Source organism: Callorhinus ursinus, unplaced genomic scaffold (genome assembly GCF_003265705.2).
Source record: "Callorhinus ursinus isolate GAN/ISIS: 27379988/994484 unplaced genomic scaffold, GSC_fseal_2.0 scaffold56, whole genome shotgun sequence".
In the NCBI taxonomy this organism is placed as follows: Eukaryota; Metazoa; Chordata; class Mammalia; order Carnivora; family Otariidae; genus Callorhinus; species Callorhinus ursinus.
Window position 1 is genome coordinate 6,137,940 of NW_027397118.1, and position 26,524 is coordinate 6,164,463.

The 26,524-nt window shown below is 50.1% G+C and overlaps 1 protein-coding gene, 1 long non-coding RNA gene and 1 pseudogene across 7 annotated transcripts in view; all 3 read left to right on the forward strand.

Annotated features, from left to right (window-relative positions):
- The window catches only part of ZNF423 (zinc finger protein 423), a 332,672-nt gene extending 329,318 nt beyond the window's left edge, over window positions 1-3,354 (forward strand). For all 5 annotated transcript variants that reach the window (XM_073884396.1, XM_025852448.2, XM_025852447.2 and 2 more), the window contains one exon: window positions 2,797-3,354. In XM_073884396.1, coding sequence (XP_073740497.1) covers window positions 2,797-2,826 — 30 coding nt within the window. In that variant the 3' untranslated portion in view covers window positions 2,827-3,354. The remainder of the gene's footprint in view (window positions 1-2,796) is intronic.
- A 1,168-nt stretch (window positions 3,355-4,522) lies between these two features.
- Window positions 4,523-26,524, forward strand: part of LOC141371096 (uncharacterized) — a 54,782-nt gene continuing 32,780 nt past the window's right edge. The window contains exon 1 of one of the 2 annotated variants that reach the window (XR_012375731.1): window positions 4,523-4,833. This is a non-coding gene — a long non-coding RNA (uncharacterized lncRNA). The remainder of the gene's footprint in view (window positions 4,834-26,524) is intronic. The other variant, XR_012375732.1, reaches the window with a different exon arrangement.
- On the forward strand, window positions 9,842-10,439 carry LOC112809109 (ATP synthase peripheral stalk subunit d, mitochondrial pseudogene; annotated as a pseudogene).

The following is a 26,524-nucleotide window of genomic DNA, read 5'->3' on the forward strand; positions in this document are numbered from 1 at the left end:
TTCTATGCCAGTAGCCCGTGGATAAGCCAGTGTGGACCACGTGTGTTATACTGGCCCTGTTCTTGGCATCCTGGCAAAAGGCTGTTTCATTATCCAGAGATCCCTGGATACCCCCCTTTCCCCGTGTTGGTGGTGGGCGGTCCTTGAGGGTTTTGTAGAGATCAAATGCCATCTCTGGCTTTCTGCTGCTTATGGAACGGTCCACACTCAGGGGCACCCCGAGCCTCCACCGCCTGGGTCTAAACCCCTCCCAGTCTGCCATGTGACCTCTGCTGGGATCATCCCCCTGGCGCCTTCATTTGCCAGGCTCATTCGAGCTTCCATACCTTTGTCTGCGCTGTGACTTCTACTTAGAATGCCCCCTCCCCTTCCCACACATCCTACCCGTGCACTGAGTCGTTTATTTACCCTTCCATTGATTCATTAAAAGATATTTACACGGTGTCTACTTTGTGCCAGGAACCACCATTTGTGGACCTGTATATGTTTATCCTCCTAACTTCCCTCCTCCCCATCCCCCTCACCACTCCCCCCTACATAAAGACGGAGCTGACCACGCTCAGCACTGGCCACGTGGCACTGGTAATTGCCCGGCTGTTGGCAGGGTGGCAGAGTGGGACCCCCAGTCACTGCTGGGCAGCCGTGCCTGCCATGTCACCACAGGGCATCGTGTGCCCAGCCCCGGGCCAAGCACTGTGGGGCCGAGAAGGGAGGTGGAGCCCTCCTGTCTGCAGCTCAGCAGACAACGCTTATCTTGTGCTTGGGGGGCACATAGATGGGTGGCAGGGGTGTCGGGAGTGCCTCGAGGGGCTGCAAGGAGGGATGGCAAGGGACCGGGTGCCCAAAGGCCTTCAAGCATGGCTCGGCTGGGAGGGAGGAGAGAGGAGGTGAGAACTGAATCACCAAAGGCTCGGAAGCTAGGTGGATGCTTGCTTGGCTGTAGGGTGGGTCTGGCTCCCCGCAGGACTGGCTGCCTGTGCTTGCCTAAGTGTGGGGAGAGGTGCCTCGGCTGGAGGGGGGGCGTTCCCATGGCAACCGCCGCATCCCATCTGTGGCCTCAGACAACCTGCCTTGTGCCTCTGGGTCCATGGCACCCCCACCGAGGTGCCAGGCCACGCCGGCAGAGTTTGTCCTCATGCCCGGTGTGGAGTGTGGATGATCTGTGGACTGGGATGCCCATGAGCTGCAGGGTGCTGGGAAGCCTGCCTTCTCGCCCAAGGCCCTGGCTTTCTTGGATTCCAGTTGCCTGGTTCCACCCCGCCTGATTCCCAGCTGGATGACCTTGAACCAGAATTGAGCCTCTCAGCCTCATTTCCTCATCTTACCGTGTCCTACCTTGTAAGGCTATTGTGAGGATTGAAAGAGATGTCCCTCTAATGGCACAGAGCACGTGTGCTGGCCAAGCGTCAGCCATGGGGCCTGGACCCAGGAGCCCAAGGAAAGAGGACAGCGGTGGTTGGCGCTCTGTGCTGCCGGCAGGCACCTGCTATGTGGGGACAGGGCGATGAGCTTGCCACGGGGGGTGGTGACATCACCACGGCGGCGGCACACTGCCAACAGTGGGAAGAGCCTGCCACAGGGGCCCTGGGCCACGGAGTGGGGGTGGCTCCAGGCTCCCCGGCAAAGCGGCGGCCATCGGGCATCCTCTGGTGGCCCTCCCAGCTCGACCGGGAGCCCGGGAGAGAGACGCAGCGCCACGTCTGACCTCTGGTGGTCATGGGCAGATCTGCAGCCTGGCGGCTCCCAGCCCCAGAGGAGTCAGGAGCCCCCCCCCCCCGGGGGGCTCTCTCCCCTGGTGACTGGAGGTCGCGTGCTGCTCCCAAGCAGGGCTCCCCTACCCTGGGTGGATTTTGCTTCCTTTCTTCAGGTGGCATGAGGTTGAAGGTTACCTGAGGCTTTGGTGAGATGGGTCCGGATTTAGAACAGGGACCACTGAAAAAGAAACAAAATCACTCTTGGAGGCCAAATCCCACCCCCAGCCCCAGGCCACTGGTTCCTCTGAAAGCAGATCAACACGGCTGGCCTGCTCGGGCTGGCCCAAGGGAAGAGAAGCCGTGGGCTGCGGTGAGAGGGACACGCTTGGCCGGGGCGGGGGGGGGGGGGGGGTCGTCCCACCTGGGCCCTGGCTGCCCAGGTGGATTCCGGCAAAACGCACACTCCTCTGGCCGGAGCCCGCTCACGGGACCGGCCTGGCAGGCTGCCTCCTTCAGTGCCCTCCCTGCTGGGTGACCCGGCCTCGGCCCAGGCACCACTGCCGCCCACTGCCTCCGCACGCCTGGGCCACTCGGGTGTTTCTTGGCCGGAGAGCTACGTGGTACATCTGCTGTCGCCCTCCACGCAGCTGAGAGCAGCTCCCGGGAAGGACTGAGAGGGGGATCTGGTGAAAGCCTGCAGGCGATCAGATATAATTTCCTCCTAATCGTCAGAGCAAAAGGGAGACGGGAGAGGTGAGCAAGGATGTTTTTAATTCCTGCCACCCTCCCAACCCTCCCACCTCCTTGCACGTACCCCCCTTGCCTTCCCTAGAGCCAGTCTCCATGGTAAGACCTGAAAGGTCTTTAAAAACAATTTCTAGAGAGCCCAGGTTGGCAGCAACAGGAGCCCATCCCCGAGCCCCAGATCAACGTGGCGTCTTGGCAGCTGTGTCCCCCGAGCACTTTTTCCTGGTTGCATTTTGTGTTGTAATAATCAAGACGCTTTTTTGTGGCTCCCGGCGTAAATGCACTGAGTGGGAGGGGACGGGCCTGCTCTCCATTCTTCTGCCCTCATGCGTGTCTCCTTTCTTCGCCTTTGCAGAACCACACGATGAGCCAGCACGCACAGTGAGGGACCGCTCGACAGGACACCTCTCCGCAGAAGGCTTGCCGGAGACGCCGTGGGGAGGGCCATTTGAACATTACATCCAATCAAAGTGTCATTTGCAACCCAGATGTAAAACTCTAATGATTTGGCCATGAGGCGCTGCTATTATAAGCAGCTGGAAATGAATATTAATGGCAGAGATTAAAAGTATTCCATGCTCAGTATTTTTTATTGTCCTGCTACAGCTAGTGTGCTTTTAGAGTTTCCGCCGAAGACTACATTTCTAGAGTTAGAGAAACCCGCTTTTTGAGGCTATTGTCCTTTGTTCCTTCATGTATTATATTGATAGTTTTTAAAAAAGGATTAGTGTGATTTTTTTTTTCCTTTGCTTCTTTTTTTTTTTTTTTTCCTTTCTTGTTTTCCTTTCCCCCCCTTCGGTTAACTACTTTTTAATTGCAATTCTAGGTAATTGTGCATCGTGATGTGATTGCTTGGCTATTGTCTGAATATTTCCTTTTAATTTTTTAATTAAAGACTAATGCTTTGATTGGATTTGCCAGTTCACCGGACAGTGATTAAAACTATGTAATGAATATAATCGGTTTCAGTGCAACTGGATGGTCTGCTTTTAAATGTGACTTAATCTGACTGCAGTTACTAGTACAGTTCAATAAAGGGAATCCATGCGATTAGCATTGGCTGCCTGGTTCTCTCCTCCCCAGCCTGGGGCTCTGTGGGGGGCTGTCGTCATCCATAGGGTGGGGACCTGCACACGATAGACCCAGCCTCCCTTGGGAAAGAGGACACATAGTAACCTAACGCACACAGTCTGGATCAGGTGGGCAGTGGCCACAGAAGTCAAAACGGAAGGAACCCTTAAAGATGAAAGACTGATCTTTTCATTTGTGGATGGGGGAAACTGAAGCTCCAGGGTAAGTGGGCTTATCCATGACATTCCTTGTTTCTCCCCCTGGGGATGGCTTTCCCACATTCTGCATGCAGATGGTTAAGTGGTTAACTCTTACCTGGCCAGGACCTCAGGCAGGACTTGGATTCTAGTTGTGGCCAGGGAGGACAGGAGCTGGGGCTAACCCCCCAGGCCCGATCCTCCCGGTGGGAGCAGCGGGTTCCCAATCACAGAGCTCAGTGGGACACGGGAGTGCTGAGACCCGTGGCCGGGGCCAGCACGCTGGCTTGGCAAGCGAGGTGCCTACAGCACAAAATCTCAGGGGGGCCCCCTGCACTTGCAAACCCCAAGAAGAGGTTTCCTGACATTTCACCTCCTAGTTGCCTTGCTTTCCTCACTCCACACACCCCCCCACCCCCCCCCCCCCCCCCCCCACCTGGCCTCTCACACGTGGCCGCCCTCCCACCCCGCTGTCATGCTGGTGCCTGGCTGACTTACCAATCAGAGGCCAGGGCTTCAGAACCTGCGTGGGGAAGCCCTTCCCTGTTAACTTTTCACAAGGGGCAAGAAAATTGGTTATTACCCTCCGCAGAGCGGAAATGAAACAGGCAGACAGATTGCACCTAATTACAATGTAATACTAAGTCACAGGCATGGAATTTGTAGCTATAATACCCAGCATCTTCTGACTGCCACATGGAGGGGCTGCTGGCGACCTGTCCGAGTTCCCCTTTCTGCCACCTCATGTGGGTGGGGCATTTAGTTTAATAAAATGCACATCACCCCTGCAAATCCAAGCAGACTCCTGCCAGGGCTGGGCAAAATGGAGCCGTCGCCCTTAGAATTCACGGTTCTTGCCTCCTAGAAGTCAGAGCCAGTGAACTCTGATTTTTAGTCCCCCGGAGACTTGGCCATTGCCGGGAAGACCTCAAGGTAGGCATCCGTGTTCCCCCGAGTGTGGCCAGCCACAGTCTGCCCCGCATCCACAGCCAGGCCTGCCTTCGAGACGGCACCGAGTGCTGTGGGCAGGACCAGCACGTCCCAGGGCTTGCCAGATCACCGTCTCTGGGCCCTCTCCAGCTCCAGATTTATCCTGAACCCCATGGAGCCCAGGTGAGTCCTCGGTAAGTACCAACAGAAGATTTGATTTGACGGTTGGTGGCGTAGGGCTAAATTAGTCACTGCCCCCATTAAAAATACAGCGGGGGGTTTAAGAGCTTTTCACGCCATGTGGGAATCAGCAGCGAAGCCGGCGGATGCCTTGGGTAAGGAGAGAGGCGGCCTAGGGGACCGCGAGGTAATGAGGTTTATGGCGATGACAAGGCAGCCAGGGAACCCCACCGACTCCCCCCTCGCCTGGGCCCATTGTTCTCTGGCTGGCTCTGCCCCCGCCCTTCTGCTGAGAGCCCCTCATGACTTCGTGTGGGGAGGGGGCTCTACAGGGGACACGGGGGGCCCTTACAGGGATTGGTATGTGTCACCATCAGACAGTATTGGGGTGGGGGTAATGCAGGGCTATGCGCCTGTGCTTTGGAGACCAGCCCCCATCTCTCTCCAGTCTGAAGAGGATCTGAAGCTGGGAGGAGTCAGTTTACCTCTCCGCCCTGAGGGACCTTGCAGGGTCGCTGGGGGACTTCGATGCCAGGATGCCCGCTGAAGGGCTGGAGACTGAAAGTGGCGTGGTGGTTGTTAGGAAGACGATGAAGCCGGGCCTCTCTGCACGGGAAGGGCCCCCTTTCAGCCTGGAGGGTGCAATGGCATCAATCACTGGGAGTTTGGACGCTGGAGTGGGCAAGGTGACTGGAAACCTAGGGTTCATTGTTGCTGTGTTTGCTTGTACAAATAAATGATCAGTTTCTAGTGACTCTGTGGTCGCAGGAATTTTGCCCAGGCTGAGAAATGGACTAGGACACCTGGGTCACAGGGTCCTGTCATTAGAAGCAGGTGGAGAAGGGTTTTGGTCTCAGTGGAGAAACAGCCATAGGAAGAATCTCAAGTTCCCCCAGCCACAGACAATGCTCCTCCCAACCTCACAGTATGTTTAATATTTAACTTTCCACCTGTTTTTTTTTTTTTTTTTTATTCCCATCTAGAAATGTGCATTCTTAGGGGTGGGTTCTGTACTTACAACCGTTTAGGACCAAGGTAGGACCAAGACTTCAAGCCAGCAGATATTTCCTGGGGATCACTGGGGATATAGTGATGGACAGGCGATGGGGCCCCTGCCCTCATGGAGCTCACGGTCACATGACACCCCTCTAGCAAGCAAGCCTATCAGTAAATACCTAGTCACCCACAGTCTCAAGCACTATGATGGACAAGGAGCTGTGTGAGACGTGTGGGGGTGGGTACGATGCGTGAGATGGGCGGGGACCATGTCAGAGGCAGGGCTGCAGGGAGGAAGGCCTTGCTGAGGAAGTGACGTCAGCTGAGACCTGGAGAAAGAAAGGCCTCAGGGAGAAGCTTCGAGTTGGAAACAAACCAGAAGTATCCTCAGGGGTCTCTAGTTGTACTGGGTTTCCATTTCAGATGGTTTGAAACAAGCCCAGAGAATTTCAGAGTTTTGTCCAAGGTCACAGGATTCAGGATAGAATGGAGACTATAATCTGGGTGTCCTGCCTTCTAGCCCCGGTGTCTGATTTCCTCTGTGGCCACCTTCTATTTGTTGAAGGGCAAATTGAATAATAACTATTATTATTATGAATAAAACGGCATACTGCGTAGGAAAGACTGCTGGCTCTCCTTTTCCTCAATAAATTAACTGATTTTTATCTGAGCAAATGTTACCCTGGAGAGGGTCAGATTATATATCCTATCACTCCTAGAAGTTAGGTGTGGCCGTATTACTGTTGGAAGCTATACTAGTTCTGACAATGGGATCTAAATCAAGTGGTGTGTGTAAATTCTAAGAATTTTCCTTAAACGAAATGAGCTCATCCCTTTCACTTCCTGATGGCTGGAATGTAGATGTAATAGCTGGAGCTCCAGAAGCTATTCTGAACCACGAGGTAACCTGGAAATGGAAGACACACATGGGTTGAACAATATAGAAGGATCCTGGGTCGCCAACTGTGCCAAATGCTTACTAGCTCTGTCCTGCTTCCCAATAGGTTTCTTGAATTTGAGAGAGAAATAAACTTCTTTCCTATTTAAGCCATTATTATTTGGGTTTTTTTCTATCATAACTGAATGAATTCTTAACTACTACAAATTAAAATATACATATATGGCTTCCAAGTAAGAGCAAATTTACAAGGCTTAAGGAAAGGGTATGAGATGGTTAAAAATATCTAAAGGTTAAGAGATATATATTAATGACATACTATAATCGATATCTATTTGGCCAATAAGTACATTGTGCTTGGCTGATCTGGGCTGGTCTAAGCTTAGCATGGCTGATCTGAGCTGGGTTGGCTGGCTGTTGGTTAACGTAGGATGGCCTTAGCTGGGATGACGGGGGTGCCTTTACTCTGCTCTGCATGTTTTATTCTCTGGCAGGGTAGCCTGAGCATGTTCTCATGGCCTTGGCCAAGGGCAAGAGCAGAACGAGGAGTGGTCTTCAAGCTTCTGCTGGTGCGTCATGTTTGCTCATGTCCCATTGACTAAAGGAAATCACATGGCCAAACTCAGACTGAAGGGCAGGGAAATACACTTCACCTTCTCATGGGAGAAGCTGCAAAAACTCAGGAAAAAGGGCTGGACTCAGGGAAGGATGGAGAATTAGGGTCATTACCATAACAAATCTACCAAGGAGCTGAAAGGCCCCCTCCACTTCCTTCCAAGGCAAAGCCTGCTAATTAATGGGTACCATCTGTGACCACAGTTTTGGAAACGGGCAAATCGAGGCAGTCCAGCTTAGCCTTGGTGGGTTGGACCTGGCTTTTGGAGAAGAGAGGTATCCTCAAAAGACTGGTCTCCCAAATGCTTGTTAGCTCTCAAAGCATTCAAAGATTCACAGGGCCACTGTTTTTACAATTTACAGTTGAATTTGGTTCACTCAGACTTCCTAGGAGACTGACCGAGGATTATACACGCTGCATGGCACTCCCCATTTCAGGGAATGGAAGAAAACTCAGAACACTTAACAGAGACTGAACATTTACAACGTGGTCTTGTTCAGTGTCTCCCCAGAAGCACCAAATGGCTGATGGTTTGCCATGCACACCCCAGCTGTTCCCTCCTCCATGCTTTTCCCCATGCTGCCACCTCTTCTTAGGATGCCCTTCCCTTTTTGGCCTGGTTAGCTCCCAAGTTTTAAACTCAGCTCATTGAACTCATTAAGCTCATTAAACTTAAGTGTCTAATTCTCAGGGCTAGGACCTGGGTGAGGTGAGGTGAAGGAAGCACCCACCTTGGGTGCCAAATTTCAGGGAGAACCAACAAGCTCAGTAATCAAGATAAACAATATTTTAATGCAATATTTTAAAAATCAAATTGGCAAACTGCAACCTGCAGGCTGGCTGCCTATTTTTGAAAAAGGTTTATAAGATCCAGGGCTGGGTTAGGGTGAAGACAGTGAAGCAGGGTCATGCAAATGCAGCATTAGATCCTGTTTTTATTTAAAATGTTGCTCTTTGGGGGTGCCTGCGTGGCTCAGTCTGTTAGGCATCTGGCTTCACCTCAGGTCATGATCTCAGGGTCCTGGGATCTCCCCTGCTCAGTTGGGGAGTCTGCTTGTCCCTGTCCCTGTCCCTCTGCTGCTCTCCCCCTTCATGCTTTCTCTCTCAGTCTCAGGTAAATAAATAAAATCCTTTGAACAGTTGCTGTTTTGGGGGCGCCTAGGTGGCTCAGTTGGTTAAGCGTCCAACTCTTGATTTTGGGATCAAGTCCCAGGACCCTGAGATCGGGCTCCATGCTCAGTACAGAAACTGTTTGGGATTCTCTCCCTCTCCTTCTGCCCCTCCCCCCATCATGCTCGCTCTCACTCTCTCTCTAAAATAAAAAAAATCTTTTTTAAAAAATTTAAAATGTAGCTATTTTGTTCATCATGGATTTTTTTGCATTAATTTTGATTTTTTTTGAAAAACATTGCATTAAAGTATTATTCTGAGTTATTTGGCATTCACTGCAGTTTTGTGCCCAAGGCAAGTGTCTCGTTTTTACCCTAGTCCCTGGCCCAAGCCATCCTCCAGGCAACATAGTCTGACCCCCAAAGTGGAGCAAAATGTTCTAATAATAAGAACCTTGATAATATCCAATGCATAAGCCTATCATTGGGCACCTACACACTTCTATAACTGTGTCTCTGGACTGAGTATCAGTCAGGATAGGTGAGGTTATGGCACAGTAACAAAAAGGACCCAAATTATAATGGCCTGACATAACAAAGATTTCTTTCTCACTCACATTACATGGCCATCCTGGATCTTGAGGGAGCTTTCTTCATCATGGTCACTCAGGAAGTCCGGCTCTGGGAGCAGCTATCACCATAAATGTAGTCAGTAACTAAGCCAGAGAGAGAGAACTTGGAAGGGTCTCACATTGCCAATTCAGTACTCTTGCCCGGGAGTCACATGGATGTGCATACACACACACACACACACACACACACACACACACACACACACAAGCACTTCAACTCATAACTCATTGGCCAGTAGTTGTCATATGGTCCTACCCCATCACAAGGAGCCAGAAAGTGCAACCCTGCCATGTGCCTGGAAGAACAGAACAGGCAAGGCTTGGCAAATGGCACTAAAGACTACCCCAGCCTGTCCTCCCCACCACCCATCCCTTACTATAATCCCTCTGAGGGCGGCAGCTGACTCTTCCTAAATCTGGGTATGCCCAGCAGCCTGCACAGGATCTGGAGCTGATAAATACTTACGGGATGTATGCAGAAATTGTGAAAGTGAATAAATGACACTTAAAAAGGCCTAGGGGAAGAGAAGCATGTGTATGAAGACACCGTGCAGTGTAAAGCTTTGGATTCAACCCTCAGCTTTACCACTTATTAGCTGTGTGAGCTCAAGCAGGGAGCTTAACTTCTCTGAGACTCAGTGTTTTCCTTGGCAAAATGGGGCAGATAGCAAATAGCCTTAGATCACAAATTAATGTGAAGTTGAAATGAGATGAGAATGACCACGACATTAAAAACTACCAGTAAGCCCGTTCCTTGCTGCTGTGGACTCTAGGCCGCCGGGGTCCGTGAAGGATCTCACGATGGCTGCGCGAAAACTTGCTCTAAAAACCATTGACTGGGTAGCTTTGGGGGAGATCATACCCCGAAACCAGAAGGCCATTGCTAACTCCCTGAAATCCTGGAATGAGACACTTACCTCCAGATTGGCTACTCTCCCTGAGAAACCACCTGCGATCGACTGGGCTTACTACAAGGCCAATGTGGCAAAGGCTGGTTTGGTAGATGACTTTGAGAAGAAGTTTAATGCCCGGAAGGTTCCTGTGCCAGAGGATAAATATACTGTTCAGGTGGATGCTGAAGAAAAAGAAGATGTGAAAAGTTGTGCCGACTTTTTGTCTCTCTCAAAGGCCAGGATTGAGGAATATGAAAAAGAGCTGGAGAAGATGAGGAACATAATTCCATTTGATCAGATGACCATTGAGGACCTGAATGAAGTCTTCCCAGAAACCAGATTAGACAAGAAGAAGTATCCCTATTGGCCTCACAAGCCAATTGAGAGTTTATAAACTTGAGTTGGGGAGAAAGCTCTGGCCCTCGTGTTGTAAATGCTGGACATTAAAAATAATGATACGGAAAAAAAAAAAAAAACCTACCAGTAAGCATTCACTATGTGCCCGGCATTATTCTAAGCTCCGGCACAGGTATTAACCCCATTCAATCCACACATTATCACGTGGGTACTGTTATCCCCTCTTTACAGAGGAGGAAACCAAGGCAGAGAGATCCTAAGTAACTCGCTACCTCCCATTGTAACCCGGGCAGTCTGGCTCCAGAGCCCCGTTTTCAGCCCCAGAAGCACTTGAGCCGGTCGGTGGCACCTAACACCCTCATCCCTGGGGCGGATTCTCGGTGTCGGTCCACCGGGGTCTGCTTCTCCCTGGAGAGACCTCGCCGGGTCTGGCGGAGGGGGGACCGGCTCGTCCGCGGGCCTGGGCTGTGCGCGCGCGGTGTCTAGGACCAGCCGTGGGGACGCGGCGGCTCGGCTCTCCCCCTCCCTCCCCTGATCCCTGATTGGCCAGACTGGGCGCCAGCCCCGCCCACCCGGCGTCCGCCTCCGGCAGCGGGCAGAGCGCAAGCCGTGCGCTGTGAACTTATTTGTAGTTATTAATTACTGAAGGGCGCAAACCGTGCTTCTGTGCATAAAAATATGTTTGAGCAGTTTCTACTTAAACTTTAAAGAGAACGTTAATCAATTTTATCTTAACAAAATGACCTTAAGCAGGGAAAAAAAAATTGGTGTTATTTGCCCAAACAGGCAAATTAATTTCTCTCTCTTGGGAAATCTGAGAAGTTTCCAGAAATAGCTATGCATAATTTACACCTGCCCTGGCCGCTCCTAGTTTAACGCCAAGCCCAGTCACGGGCCCTACCCAGCCCCAGGCCCAGAAAGAGCAAAAAAAGATCTTTGCAAAGGCCCTGTCCTGCCCATGACCGTCAGTCAGCTTCTCCGCTCACCCTTTTCACGACCTTGGGAAACGGCGCTGAGGGTAGAGGTCAAGGTAGTCTCTGAGGGACCAGCCCAGCCTGGATCAAGGTCACTGGGAGGACAGGGACAGCTTCTAGTGGGAGGGCCTGGGAATTCTTGCTCTTCAGCAAATAACCATCCCCTAGCCTTCAGGCTCCCTTCTGAGGCGCCTGCAAGTCAGGTGCCTGCTTATTGCTCTCTACCGCCCACCTTTGCACCCTTGAGGGATTCCCAGGATGACAGGCTCCAGAACATTCGGCTGAGCCTGTGTTGTAGTCCAAATCCCTACCCCACACCCCAGACATCTGCTGCGCTCATGTGGGGGTGGGCCCAAGTGGTCTGCCTGGAGCCTGGGCTTAGAGACAGGGCCCAGGGGCCACGGGAGCTGTGGTCAATTTCCAGACCTGCCTTTCCAGCAGTGTGAGTTTTGGCAGGCCGTTCAGCCTCCCTGGACCTGGATATGCAGATTGTGCTCCTCCTGTCTCCATAAGCTGCTGTGGAGATGGAGTGAGGATCCTGGGAGGTCTGCTCGGGAGGGCAGTGTTTGTCTTTCTGTCTCCGCTGTATTCCCAGCAGCTAGAGCAGTGCCTGAGCATAGCTGATGCTTAATGAATGGATTCGAAGTGCCGAACACAGTACAGCAGCACCCCCACCTTATCCTCAGGGTGTATAGTCCAAGACCCCCCAAGTGGATGCCTCAAATCAGGAATAGTACTGAACCAGATATATTCTAGGTTTTCTCCTATACATACAAAGCTATGATAAAGCTTAATTTATAAATTAAGCACATTAGGAGATTAACAACAACAATAATAAAGTAGAACAATTGTAATGATATAACTGTAATAAAAGTTATGTGAATGTGGCCTCTCTCTCTCTCAGAATATCTTATTGTATTATACTCAGGCCTCTTCTTGTGATGATGTGAGGCGATAAAATGCCTAGGTGTTGAGATGAAGGGAGGTGAATGACGTGGGCATCGTGACCTAGCGTTAGGCTACCTGACCTGACAATAGGAGGATCCTCTGCTTCCAGACCCTGTGGACCACGGGTAGCTCAAACCCCTGATGGGGTGAGGGGGGTGGGGGAGGGGGTGGGACTATTGTAGTTGTTTCATTATTATTAGTAGTAGTATTCTTATCTTTTAATTTTTATTGTTATGTTAATCACCATATATTACATCATTTGTTTTGGTGTAGTGTTCCATGATTCCTTGTTTGTGCATAACACCCAGTGCTCCATGCAGAATGTGCCCTCTTTAATACCCATCACCAGGCTAACCCATCCCCCTACCCTCCTCCCCTCTAGAACCCTCAGTTTGTTTTTCAGAGTCCATCATCTCTCCTGGTTCGTCTCCCCCTCTGACTTACTCCCCTTCATTCTTCCTCTCCTGCTATCTTCTTCTTTTTCTTTTTTCTTAAAATATGTTGCGTTATTTGTTTCAGAAGTACAGATCTGTGATTCAACAGTCTTGCACAATTCACAGCGCTCACCGTAGCACATACCCTCCCCAATGTCTATCACCCAGCCACCCCATCCCTCCCACCCAGTAGTAGTATTCTTGCAGCGGGATCTTTTTTTTTTTTATTTCCCAAACATAAAATTAGGTCATAATAAAATTGTTTTTCAAACTGCATTTGCCGGTTAGCTATCCTCATCACACCCTGAAGATGCTGATAGGATCAGTTGGAGGGGAGAATTCCCTTCCTCCACTCCCTTCAAAATCACCAGCTTGCATCTTGTAAGTGCTCAATGCATATTTATTGAATGAATGGCTGGGAGCCCTCAGCAGGAGCCACAGACTCAGGGCTGGGAGGACAGGGCAGGCCAGGTGAATGAGTGAACTGGGGGGCGGGGGGAGGGGCCGGATGACAGGGCTGGGCAGTAAATGTCCTTCTCAAGGAGGTCTACCTGCTTGCTGCCCTGCAAGAATGCGGATACAGGTTGCTAAGATGTTCTGATTTTTCAGGAGGAAGAAATCCACCTTTTATTGTGAAAACATCTCAATTTTCTTTTCCTGCCGGTAATTACTTCAGAGTCTAATCTAAAAAGACCCACAAACCCCACAAAATCCATGTGTGCCAAGGAAAACATTTCCGGGGGCTGCATTTGGTCACGGGGCCACAAGTTGTAGGCCTCGTGAGAGCACCTGGGACAATGCCATAGGGGCTGCAACTTTGGGCACCAAATAAGAAAGAGGGGAGCATGCGACCAACCCCATTTTAGATCCCAGAGAGACTGAGCAGCCAGAAAGGAGCTGAGCAATGGGCTAAGGCTGGGGGACTCTGCCGCTCTCCTGGGTTGTGGGCCAGAGGCGGAAGTAGGAGGACACACCCTGCTTCTCGCCTCATCAGATGGATATGTCTGTTTTCCTTTCTAACGTCAGGGCCTGGAGGCAGTCGGAGCTGGATTCTCAGGCTTCTGTCTGCCTCACTTTCCTCCTCTGTAAAACAGGGATACATAAGCTCTCCTGGAGCTGTGAGAGATCTGATGAGATGACATAGTGGGCGCTTAGCAGAGTTCCTGGTTATCGTGTGCAAGGCGAGCATAAAAATGGCGGTCATCTCATTCCTGTGGATTGGCTGAGTGCTCCCGAGACAATGAGAAGACTCTCAAAGAAGGAGAGAAGCCATGTGGAAGCCAATTTCCGTCCCTGAATTTCTGAGGGGTGATCCAGCTGCTGATTTGGAACAGATGACCGCAGAAACAGAGGGACTTGCAGAGCTCTGGGTTGATCCCCCCTGCATAACAGCACACGTGGGTGGGGGCCTGGCTGTGTGCTTTGCACGCAGAGCAGCAAGCACTGGCCTGGGATTCCACGTTCTCCTCTGACACCGTCTCCCTGTGTGACTTTGGGCACATTCCTTCCCTCCTCTGGGCCTCAGTTTTCCCATCTGTAAAATGAGAGTGTTGAATCCAGAAGCTTTATGAGTTGATCTTGGCTTTAGAGCTCCCTGTGCTTATGCGGCTTCCTTGGGAGGCCTGGGGGCCTGGAGCAGAGCTCAAGGATGGCTTCTGAAGCTATAAATGGGGACAAAGATGCCTCTACCTGAGGCCAAGGAGAGGATCTGGGGACATGTTCACTTGGCAGTACTTTGCACCAAGGGACAGTTTTATTAGCTGATGGTTCTTAAAGTCCCATGGAAATAAGGGGAGAAAATCAGCTCTGAGAACATGAAGAGGAAATTACACTGGACCTTCTGTCCTCTTAACAAAGTAGAGCTCCAATCTGCCCCCTTGTAGGAGAACTTCTTCCCTAGCACCCTGAGGGCTCCTGGCTGGGCTCCTGACTCTGCCCTGCACCCTGGCCGCTATGTCCCCAGGTATCGTGGGTTTGTGCTACCCCCTGGCATCTCTGCAATGTCATTCTTCCTTCTCCTGGGCCCAAACAGAGCCTGCAGCTTCTTCAGGTCTTAGCTTGAATGCCTCCACTGACCGCGCCTCAGGCAGCTGCCTGGATTTGCCCTTGCTCCTAAATCCCCACAACAGCCAGAGTAGTGGAGGGCACATGGGTGCTGCTTGCTGAATTCACAGTCCTGACTGTTATTCATCATTTTCTTTATTCTCGTTTTGCAGCCAGGGAAGATGAGGCTTGGCTATATCAGTGGTAAAGCCAGGATGTGAAGCCAGGTGATCTGTCCGTAAGGCTCAGCTCTAGCCAGACAAACCATGTGGATGCTTAAAATAAAAGGATTTTTTTAAATGCAGTGATTAAATAAAAATAGAAAGAGTTGTATTCAAAAGGGTATAAAATAAAAGTCATCAACAGAATCAGCTATTCTCATATTTTCCAGCCTCATTTCTTCTGGAGCTAACCTGTGCACATGAAAGCATACACTGGTACATACCTCTATTCTTTCTTTCACAAAAACATGGTATTGGGCACATTGTCTTCAGACACACTTTTCATTCCTTTATCAATATACTGATCCTTTCTCTTTGTGTTAGCACATACAGATCTCATGATTTTGGGGGAAATTTTTCAATTACAAGTTCAGTTTCCTAAATAGTTATGTTATCTATAAGGCTATTCAAGTGATCTATTTCATATTGGGTGAGTTGTGGTCATCTGTGTTTTTCAAGGAATTGGTTCACTTCATCTAATTTGTAAAATGTGTCTGTGGAGGGTTGCTCATAGTATTTCCTTATTATACGTTGGATGTCTTAGGATCTCTAGTGATACCTATTTTATTCCTCATATTGGTACATTGGGTCTTCTCTCTTTTTTGCTTTGTCACTCTGGTTAAAGCTTCATCAATTTCATTGATCGTTTCAAAGAACCAACTCTATCTTTTATTGTTTTTTCTCTGTTGATTTTCTGCTTTCAATTTCATTCCTTTCTGCTCTTTATTATTTCCTTCCTTCTTCTTGCTTTAAATTTCATTTGCTCTTGTTTTTCTTGGTTATTGAGATGGAAGCTTAGAGTATTGATTTGAAACTTTCCCTCTTTTCTAATATATATGCTTACTGCTACACATTTCCCTCTCAGTACTGCTTTGGCTGTGTTCCCTAATTTTTGGTTTTTTCATTTTCATTCAGTTCAATGTATTTTTAAAATTTCTCAAGACTTCCTTTTTGACCTAGGGATTATTTGGAAGTGTTGTTTACTTTTCAAGTGCTTGGGGCTTTCCTTGTTATGTTTCTGTTATTGATTTCTGGTTTGATTCCATGGTGATTGGAGAACACACTCTGTAATTTAAATTATTTTAAATTTATTGAGATGTGTTTTATGGTCCATAATATGGTCTAGCCTAGTATCTGTTCCGTGGGCATTTGAAAGTAATGTGTATTCTGCATCATTTTGTGGAGTGTTTTACAAATGTCTATTAGGTCCTGTTGGTTGATGGTGTAGGTGAGTTCTTCTATATGCTTTCTGTCTAGTTCTATCAATTGCTGAGAGAATGTTGTTGAAGTATCCAAATATAATTGTGGACATGTCTATTTCTGCTTTTGGTTCCATTAGTTTCTGCTTCACATATTTTGCAGCTCTGTTGTTTGGTACGTACCCACATTTAGGATTCTGTGTTTTAACAACAGAAGTAGATTGATCCTTATATTATTGTGTAATACCTCTCTCTGTTTCTGGTAATTTTCTTTGCCCTGAAGTCTACTTTATCTAATACTAATATAGCCACTTTTGTTTTCTTTTGATTAATGTTTGCATCATATATTTTTTTCCATCCTTTTACTTTCAACCTGTTTCTGTCATACTTGAAATGAGTTTCTTGTAGACAGCATGTGGTTGAATCATTTGGCAGCAGTCTTTCCCTTTTAATTGGAGTATTATATCATTTACACTTAATGTAATTATTGATGTGTTAGGGCTTACGTTGCCCACTTTGTTTTTCTATTCTCTGTGTGCTGTTTTTCATTTTTCTGATTTCCTTGCCTTCCTACCTTGAACATCTATTTTTTTTTTAAGAATTTCATTTTGGTTTACATATGGTAATTTTGTGTTTATCTCCTTGTTTTAAAAGTAGTGACTCTAGGCATAACACTAGATATACAAAGCTTATTAAATCAACTCGTGTCATCATTTTACCAGTTCTAGTGATGTATAGAAACCTTACCTTCCTTTATGCCCCTTTATCCTCTCCTGTTTATAATTGTCTTAAATCTTCTTTTGGAGACATTTAGAACCCCATCAGACAGCACTAAAATTTGCTTCAATCAGTAAGCATAATTTAGACAATTCAAGAGGATAAGGAAAATGTATTTTTTATTCATATTTTTTGCTTATGTGTTGCCCCATCCTTCCTCATGTCCCAGGATTCCTTTTTTTTTTTTTTTTAATTATTTCGTTTCTGTTTATAGAGTTTCCTTTGGTCATTCTCTTAGGGTAGGTTGGCGGGCTAGAAATTCTTTTAGTTTTTTTTCACCTAAGAATATCTGGACTTCTTCCTATATCCCTGAAGAATATTTTCACTGGATATAGGATTCTAGGGTGACAGTTCTTTTCTTCTACAACCTGGAAACTGTTATGCCACTTTCTTCTGACCTCTATGATTTCTGATGAGAAATCCAGTTTTATTCAAGTTCTTTCCCCCATGTAGGTAAGATGTTGTCTTATTGCATTCAAGATTTTTCTTTTGTCCTTAATTTTTAGAAATTTGACTATAATGTATCTTAGTGTGGATTTCCTTGGGTTTAGCCTATTTTAGATTTACTCAGTCCCTTGAATCTATTTTGCTAAATTTCAGATTTTTTTTTCAGCCAAATATTTTTTGACCCTACTCTTTCTCCTCTTTTTTCCAGGATTCTGATAACACCAATGTTAGATCTTTTGTTATAGTCCAAGAGGTCTCTAAGGCTCTATTCTTTTTTTTCCCCAAATTTTTTGTTCAGAGTAATTTTTATTGCTATACCTTCCAGTTCACTATTCCCCGCCCCCGCGATTTCCATTCTGCTATTGAGCCCATTGATTGTTTTATTTCACTTACTGTATTTCTCAGTTCTAAAATTTCCACTTAATTCTTCTTTATATCTTGGATTTCTTTGCTAAGACATTCTACTTTATTCATTTCTTTTAAGCAGGTTGTAAGTGCTCACTAAAGCAGATAATTCTAATATTTCTGTCATTTTAATTTTCCACCTATTGATTGTCTTTTCTCCTTCTCTTTGATATCTTCCTAGTTCTTGGTAGGACAACTGATTTTTTTTTAACAAATCTTTTTTTTTTTAAGGATTTTATTTATTTATTTGACAGAGAGAGAGAGAGAGAGAGAGAGCCCAAGCAGGGGGAATGAGAGGGGAGAAGCAGGCTCCCTGCTGAGCAGGAAGCCTGATGTGGGGCTCCATCCCAGGACCCTGGGATCATGACCTGAGCCGTAGGCAGACGCTTAACCGACTGAGCCACCCAGGTGCCCCAGGACAACTGATTCTTTATTGAAATGTCTATATTTTGCATATTAAGTCTTGAGACTCTGAATCTTATTGAAGTCTTCTCTCTTAGCTGCCTTCCTCTGATACTGCCCCAGCAGGGGAAGGTGGAAGAGTGTGTCACTGCCTCATTAATGCCACGTGGGATTGGAATGCCAAGTTCCCCACTTCATCTTTATTGATACCTGAGGGGGTTCTTTATTACAGTGGGTGAGGTTGGGAGATCTGGCTCCCCATTAGGTGTGCAATGATACCTCTGAATGGAAAGGGTAGGAGTGCCTAGTTACTGCTTCCCGTGTAGTCTCCACTGATAACACAGGAGTGGGTGGCCTTGTTACCATTGGGCAGGGGCACAAGTCCTGCCTCCCCAGGGGGCCTCCTCTGATACCACCCCAGTGGGAAGGGAGGGAGTAGAGTGCCTCAGTATGGCTGGATGGGCAGCAGAAGTCCAGGTGCCCCCAGGACTTTGTTACTGAACAGTAAAGATGAAAATCTGGCTTCCTACTCAGCCTTCTCCGATTCCCTACCCTGGTCAGGAGCACCAGGGAGTGTCACTATCGACTGGTGAGGATGGAAGCTTGACCCTAGACAATGGGGATGAGGTCACAGTTTTTTCCATGGTGTTTGGCTGGAGTAGAGTGGCTATTGTCTAAAAGCTTTCTGTCTTCACAGGCTACTTCTTTACTGATTCTTTGGCTATGGAGGTCAAGCTTTTGTTGGGGGATTTTTTTTTGTCTGTGCCCATTAGTGTTTCCTGGTCTCTGGCTTTTTCAGCTCCAAGTCTGGGATATATATGAAGAAGAAAGAAAACCCAGTGAGGTCACCATCATGTTGTTCCTCAGGTCCTAAGGTCCCTAGCCAGTCTGCCTTTGTCATCTTTCTGAGTTTTCCTATTTTTTAAATATATAATGTCTGGAGATTTTGTTGTTGTTTTTGTTGTACTTAGAAGGAGAAATAAAGAAAATATGTCTTTACCATCTTGCTGGAAGTCCCCCCAGTTCCATTTCTTTTATCACAGCCAAAATGGATACCATTAGAAAAACGAATGATAATTGATTGAATGGACCCCCTTTTGTTGTTGGGCATTTCTGTTGTTTAGAGCTTTTGTGTTATAAACAGTGCTACCATGAACACTTTTATACACAGGCCTTTGTATGCATGTATAACAATTCTGGAATGGGGTGGCTGAGCAGATTGGATTTCATTTGGTAAGCTGGCTCTCAGGGTGCAAGACTTGGGTGGGGAACAGACAGAAGGTCAGTGAGAGAACAAGAGAGAGTGGGGAGGGGAGGGAGGGTCTGGGGCTGATCATTCAGAGCACTGCCCCAGTTTACATCAGAGGTGTTTCCAAGGTCTCTGGGAAACGCCTAGCGGGCCCTGGCCCAGCCTCGCCCTGCTGTCCAGGAAGCACCAGCCTCTGACTGCCATCTTTCCCTGAGGTTGGTTTTGGAGACTATGCAACCTTCTCCTCTTCTTGGCCACGGAGGGATGGCTCTGGTAAGGGCTGAAGGGTGTCCTCCTCCTTCATGGAGCTTCCTTCCCATCGTGATGGAACTCCCCTGACCGCACCGTGCAGCACACAGCACGCTTACCACCCATCCTGTCCTTTGGCACTCTACCATGTGGGAGGGCAGGCTCAGCAAAGTGAAGTGACTCAGCTAAGTTCACACGCCAGGGAGGGGCAGACATAGAGTTCAGTCGCTGGGGGTCTGGCTCTGAAGCCTGAAGTCAGTGGAGGAGTTTGGATCCAAAGTAACATTCTGGAATGAGCATATAGGAGGAGGCACTGGCAAAGGCTTGCACAGGAAGTTGGAGCTGGAAGGAATTACTCTGGGTCCTGGCAGTCCCAAGGCGGGGGGGGGGGGGGGTGGGCATCCTGCTGGACTATGTTATATAGCAGTGCAATGTCGGAGAAGGGTATCAGATCAGGCCACTCTTACTGGGGGCCTGAAAACATTATTTACTATTAGAGGCAAAACTGCTTTTAGCAGCCATGACAAAGACAGGCAGGCATACAGACACACCAGCCCAGACGCAGCCGGACGCACACGCACGCGCACACACTCGCAGAGGCATCCACCAGGCAGATACAGAGGCTGCCCACTTGGACACACATGCACAAGTGGAGGCAGCGCCCTTCCCCCTCCTCCGCCCAGACACACATGCACACACATGCATGAACCGCACACACCCACACAGCAGCATATGGAGCAACCCTGCCTTCCCCCATGGTTTCCAGGAGGCTCAGTGGGGGGTGCGAGTTCCACATCTGACTTTCCTTGTGTTCGTTAGGCACTCGGTGTAATTAAATGTTACATTGAATAATCTGGCGCCGGCTCAGTGGTAGCACAGGCAGCTGTGGTGGGCTGGGGGACCAGGCGCCTGGATGCCTGGCTCAGTCCTGCACCTTCCCTGCCCGCCATTCTCCAGCCGCCCCCTTGCCCAGGACGCACAGGGTCACTTGGTCAGACCTTGAGGGAGGATGGGGGCTGATGGTGGTCTGGGGAGACCTTTGTGCTGTCCTGTGGCTTGGGAGTCACTCCTGCTGGGGGTGAAATGCCCAGCTGGGTCTCACGGGCAGAGGAGGGCACCTGGATGCCGGGGAGCCCCTCTGACCAGCAGAACGGCCACAGTACTCACCTCTTCTGGGCAGGGGAGGCAAGAAGCACTCCCACTTGGCCCTCTCTCTGTTCTTTTAAATGGGTCTGCGAATTCCTCTGGCCTTTGTGGAAGGCAGCCCCGTATGGTGGTGACAGGCCACACGCATGGATACTACTTGCTAGCTTTGGGACATGGGCAAATTACTTCACCTCTGTGTGCTCAGTGTCCTCATGGATGAACTAGGGGTAAAGGGCGGACTCTTCTCATGGGACTGTTGGGGGATTAAATAGGCCCTTAAAACAGCATCTGCTCAGAAACATTAGCAACTACCCAGCCTAGCGGTTAACCATCCCCTGTGCGTGAGGTCCTGCCCCACAAAACTGATCTGGGCCCTGTCTACTCATGTGCCAAGGGTGAGATCTGGGATCCAATGCCAATGACATCGCTCATCGCTCTGCAATCGCAGTCCCCCTCTGACCCCAGACTCCCTCATCTATGGACAGCGGTTGCCACTTACTCTGGCCCGGCAGGGTGGCGAGAATGGAATGGGCTATGGCAGGGGAAAGAATGTGACAAACTGTTGGGTGATGTGCATGAGGGCAGCTTGGCCTCCTCTCCCCCACGCCCTTATCGAGCCCTCCCTTTGGGATCCTGAGCCATAACCTCCTCCCCTCTAGAGCCTGCTCCGAGGAGCACAGAGATGGGGCTGCCACTCGGCTCGAAGCCCAGCCAGGCCCCTCCGTGCAGGTTGCCTGCCCCAGTAGTGAGGACCTGGTGGAGAGAACCCGAGTCCTCGACCTAGGGTGGGGCTGGGGTGTCCACACTGATTTCACCATGCACGGCCTTTCCGGCATGGACTCTGAAGCAAGTGGCAGTCCCTGGTCTGTGCCAGTTGGACAGTGGGAGGGATGGGCTGAGGATAAGCCACCCAGAAGGTGCTGCAGCCTCTGCCTGCTCCAGAGGAGCCCATGGCTGGAAAAGGGCTCTCAGTCCAATCCTCACGGGGGCCCGGCTCTTGGCCGGCCCCAGAGGTGGGGAGGCCAGGGCCGAGGCTGAGTCCCTTTGTCTGCACACGCGCACACACACACACACACACACACACACACACACACACACACACCCCGGAGCGCACTTGAGCCTCCATGTACCCACAGGCACAGACGTGCCTGACAGAGGAGCCAAGACTCGCCCCTGTATTTTCCCGGAGTCTTATGTGCAAACCCAGATGGCCCTGCATGAGGACACAGTCAACCGCATGCATGCCCAGAGAGATGCAGGCAGATCTGAGCGCGCTGGACACACACAACTGTGTGCATAACATGCAAGAGACACACAGAGCACGTAGTGACCCCCCACTGCTGGGACATTTCCTTCCTCCAGAGAAGCATGCTACCATGTCCCCCATGTCGTCTGATCTGCCCAGCTCTCTGTCACCTCCATTTCATGGGGTCTGAGAGAGGCTAAGTGGACTGCCCAAAGCCGCATAGGGCCTGAATAGCCCAGCTGGGTGAGATCGCCCTGATTCCCAGGCCAGGGCTAGCTGTGGCTTCTCTCCAGGAGGCCTCCTGGCCTGCCTCCCCCTGGTGCCTTGAGCCTCAGGCTGGAGAAGGGGGTGCCTGCAGGAAGAAACCGCGACTTTAGAAGGATGTTTTAAATATGGAGCGGGCCCTCGTTCCTCCCCCTCCCACCCAGGACTCTGAGCTGTGCAAAACCAGCTCGTGAATATTCAGGACCCCATAGACTCTGTTCTCTGTTTCTTCTCCTGCTCCTCGTTTTGTGCTGAGTCTTAAGTGAAACTGATCTTTTTTTTAAGGAAAGAGAAATCTGTCTTTTGTTCTCCTGCTCCCCCAGGGGCCCCAGAGAAGAGGAGGCCCCCCGCCCGGTTTAAGGGGCATGCCTCAGAACCAATCACTGCCTGGCATGGTTCCCTGGGCGCTGGGCTCGGGCCTGATGCCATGCGAGCAGATGGCCATGATTGTTGGCAACCCCGAGACCCTGCAGGAGAGTCGCGTATGGGTGTTTACAGCATCCTGGTCCCGCCGAGAGCATCAAAATGGCAGACCAAGTGGCGCCTGGCCCACCTGGGGCGAGGGAACGGGCAGTGCATATTCCCGAAAAAGGAGAAGAAGCCCCCTTCTCCTCCCAAGGAGTGTCCTGCCCAGCGCCCAGGACCCAGCACCCAACAGGGTGTCTGAGGCAAGGAACAGCAAAACCTGATTCTGGGAGGGCCACCCTCCCTGCTCCTCTACCTCTTTCTTCCACTTCCATGTGCCCTTTCTGCGGCTCTCCAAGCGCTGTCTCCCTCCTCCCTGAACTGGTCCACAGGAGAGTTCTGTGTTCATCAAGAAGACAGATGTGAGCACCTACTGTGTGACAAACCGTGAGGAGACAGAGGCTCTCAAAGGCTCTTTCCTTTCCTTCAAAGCCCCCATCGGCTTATTTTAGATACGTGTGTATTTGTTGAACAAATGTTTATCTCCATCATTAGACTGCGCTCCACTAGGTGGGGGGTCCTGGCCCATAGTAGGTGCTCAATAAATCTTTGTTGAATGATTTACGGGATCCTGTCCTTACGGAGATTACAATCCAGCGGGACAGCTCTCCCTCTCGCTCCCTCCCTCCCACCCTTATTGTTGGGTCCTTTACAATATTTTGTTTCCCAACCACACTGAAGCCCCCTGAAGGCAGGGGCCCTAGTCTTTGTCTCCCTAAGATGGCGGCCACATAGTGGCTCTTGTTATATAGATCATGTGGCTAATATGGAAATGCAGTTCCCTCAAGAACCACATAAACATGCCCGGAAGGCAGTTCCCAGAGAAAATCTTCAAGATCCAACCCTGTTAGTCTGCTGCCTACAGCCCATGGAGGGCACCCATTCCTACTCCCCAGACTTCCCTGCAAAGCTCTTCATGGTTGGCCTTGCATCTGACCGTTTTTCCTTCTCATTCATTTAAACGTATGTATTGGGCACCTATCAGGTGCGAGTCCTGTCCAGGGGCTGAGGATAAGACAGTGAATAAAATACACAGTTGTTGTTCTCATGGAGCTGACCTTCTCTTGGTGAGTTGAGTGGAGACAAAGGGCAAATGAACAGGTGAATGGGACACGTGTGTGGAAGCAGCAGAGTTATGAAGGACAAAGCAGGGCATGGCGAAGGGAGAGCTCGGAATGCAAAGCGATGTCTTCTCTGACATTGGAGCAGTGATCTGAATGAAATGAGAGTGACTGTGTGGCCATCCCGGAGAACACTCTTGATGGAGGGAAGAGCACATGCAAAGACTCTGAGACAAGAATGGGTTGGCCTTTCTAGATCTCAGTCACTGAAACAAGAGGGGATCATTCCAGCACCCAGGGCTCCAGGCAATGACTGCAGGAGTGTGACGGCAAGTGCGTGTGGCACCAGATCCATGTTAGTGAGGCGACAGGGAGGGGTGAGGTCTGTGGCAGACGTGGCAGGTCTGCAGCAAGCAGCCAGCTGGTGACACGGGAATGCAGGCCCGGAGCAGCCAGAGTTTCTACTGTTTTCGGCAAACCTAAAATCTTTATTTTTTTCCAAATGTGAAATCTTCCAATTTTGAAGTGTTGGGAGCTAATTTGAAAATATTGTTTAAAACCTTGCTCATGCCAAACACAACTCAGTTACAGGCCAGATCCAGCCTGTGAGCAACCAGTTGGCAGCTTTGGATTCAGCTCTCTGTGGGTTTTCTGCTGGGCATGATTCTGAATCATGGATCCTGACCCCAGTGGGCAGTCAGAAGGGGCCCTGAGCTGTTCAGGGGTGAGGGTCCTGGCAAGGCCAGGGGGTCCTTCAGTTCTGATTTAAGATCCTAAGGGGTCTGGAGAGCCAGTCCAAACACCTGTCTCCAGGGATTCTCATCTCCCAGGCCGGCCACAGGGAGAACAGAGACTGGTAGAGTGGGGCAGAAGCTATGTTCTGCTCACAGGGTAGGACCTCTGCCTCTTCCGCTGACCCACTTCTCCGGCGCCTGACAGGGTCCACCAGCCAGCAGGATGCAGCCCTGCCTGAGAATGTGAGGATGGGGGGCCTTTGGCTCCAGCTTTGTGGGGGCCCTTGCTGCTGCCTGGGACCCCCCCCATCAGAGCCCCACTTGCTCCTGGCAAGCTAGGGCAAAAGAGGCAGGGACTGCCCCCCCGGTCCCGCCTGTCCTGGAGACCAGCTTTCTCCGGGCAGCTTCCTTAGGAGAGATTCCACATCGACAGACACTTGGTCCTGCCTCCAGAGTCCTCTGCCAAAAGCCCCCCGTTAATGCTAATGGAAGTCCTGTTGCTCGGCTGGGGCACCCTGCTGGAAAGAGGCCTTGGGATGCCCACCTGCAAACATGACCTTTTCCTGTGTAAGAGACAAGATTTCAAAATCAATCCGGCCTGTGGGGCCTGCCCATCCTCCCCACGTGCGCTGATCAGGAAAGAGGTCACATGCCCCAGGACAGGTTGGTCAATGCCGGGTCTGGAGGAGGCTGGCTGGAGGTGAGGCCAGCACACCTGGGAGGTCGCGGTCTTGCCCCGCTGCGGGAGCATCTCTCCAAAAAGACCACAGGGAATACTGCATGTCTTCACTCCATCCTACCCTGCCCAGCTAGAACGAGTGCAGCAAGAATGGCAAACACTCACACAGAAGCTAAGTTCTGGACCCGCCACAGAAACTCACCTGAGGTCCGTCTCACCAGACTAGCAACGTAGCCACGAGGATCACCCGCATTTCACACATGGAGACACCGAAGCCAGAAAGGTTTAAAAACTTGTTCAGGGACGCCTGGGGCATCAGTTGGTTAAGCGTCTGCCTTCGGCTCAGGCCAGGATCTCAGGGTCCTGGGATCGAGTCCCGCATCGGGCTCCCTGCTCAGCGGGGAGTCTGCTTCTCCCTCTGTCTGCAGCTCCCCCTGCTTGTGTGCTCTCTCTCTGACAAATAAATAAAATCTTTAAAAAATAAAACAAAATAAACCTTGCTCACATCAAAGCAATGCACCCAGGCCGTAGTGGTACCGAGACAGGAACCCAGGGCCTGTGCTTGTATCCCAGACTCTGAAGGCAGCAAGAGGAGTAAACAGGGGCCCATCCCTCCTCAGAAGGTGGAGGGTTTTTAGGGAGCATGAAGGATGTGGACAGAGCAGGATGTCACCGGAAAGGCTGCCCTGCGCTTGAAAGGCACCATCCTAGAAGTCCTCCTTCTAGGCTTCGAGGTGGACAGGATTCAGGAATCCCACACTGGAGGCTCTGAGCTGGATGTGACCCTCAGGTGGCCTCTCACTGGCCTGCAAGGGTGGGGGTCAGTTCTTGTGGTCTGAAAGCCCCGAAGTGTGATAGGTCTTTCCTGTTTGCTCAGAGGGCCCCCCCACCCCACTCAGCGAACACCTGCCCCCACCCCCCACCGCCGCCATTACCTGGAAGGCATTTGCTTTTGAGCTCTTTGCTTTAGCAACTTCAAGTTCTTCACAGAAGAATCTTCTACATGCAAACAAACCTTGTGATGGCCTCTCGCAGAAAAACTCTGCTGTGCAGCTATGGTAATAACGTTTCCATCTCTTGATCTTACTAAAGAGCCCCCTTCCCACGAGAGTGGAGGGTCATTCCTTCATTCATGCAGCAAATGCATATGGAGCGTCTACTCTTTGTCAATCCCTGCCCCAAGTGCTGGGATGGGTCTATGAGCCAAACGATCCAGAAGCCCTGCCCTCTGGTGCTTCCATTCCAGGGCTCCTGGACAGGG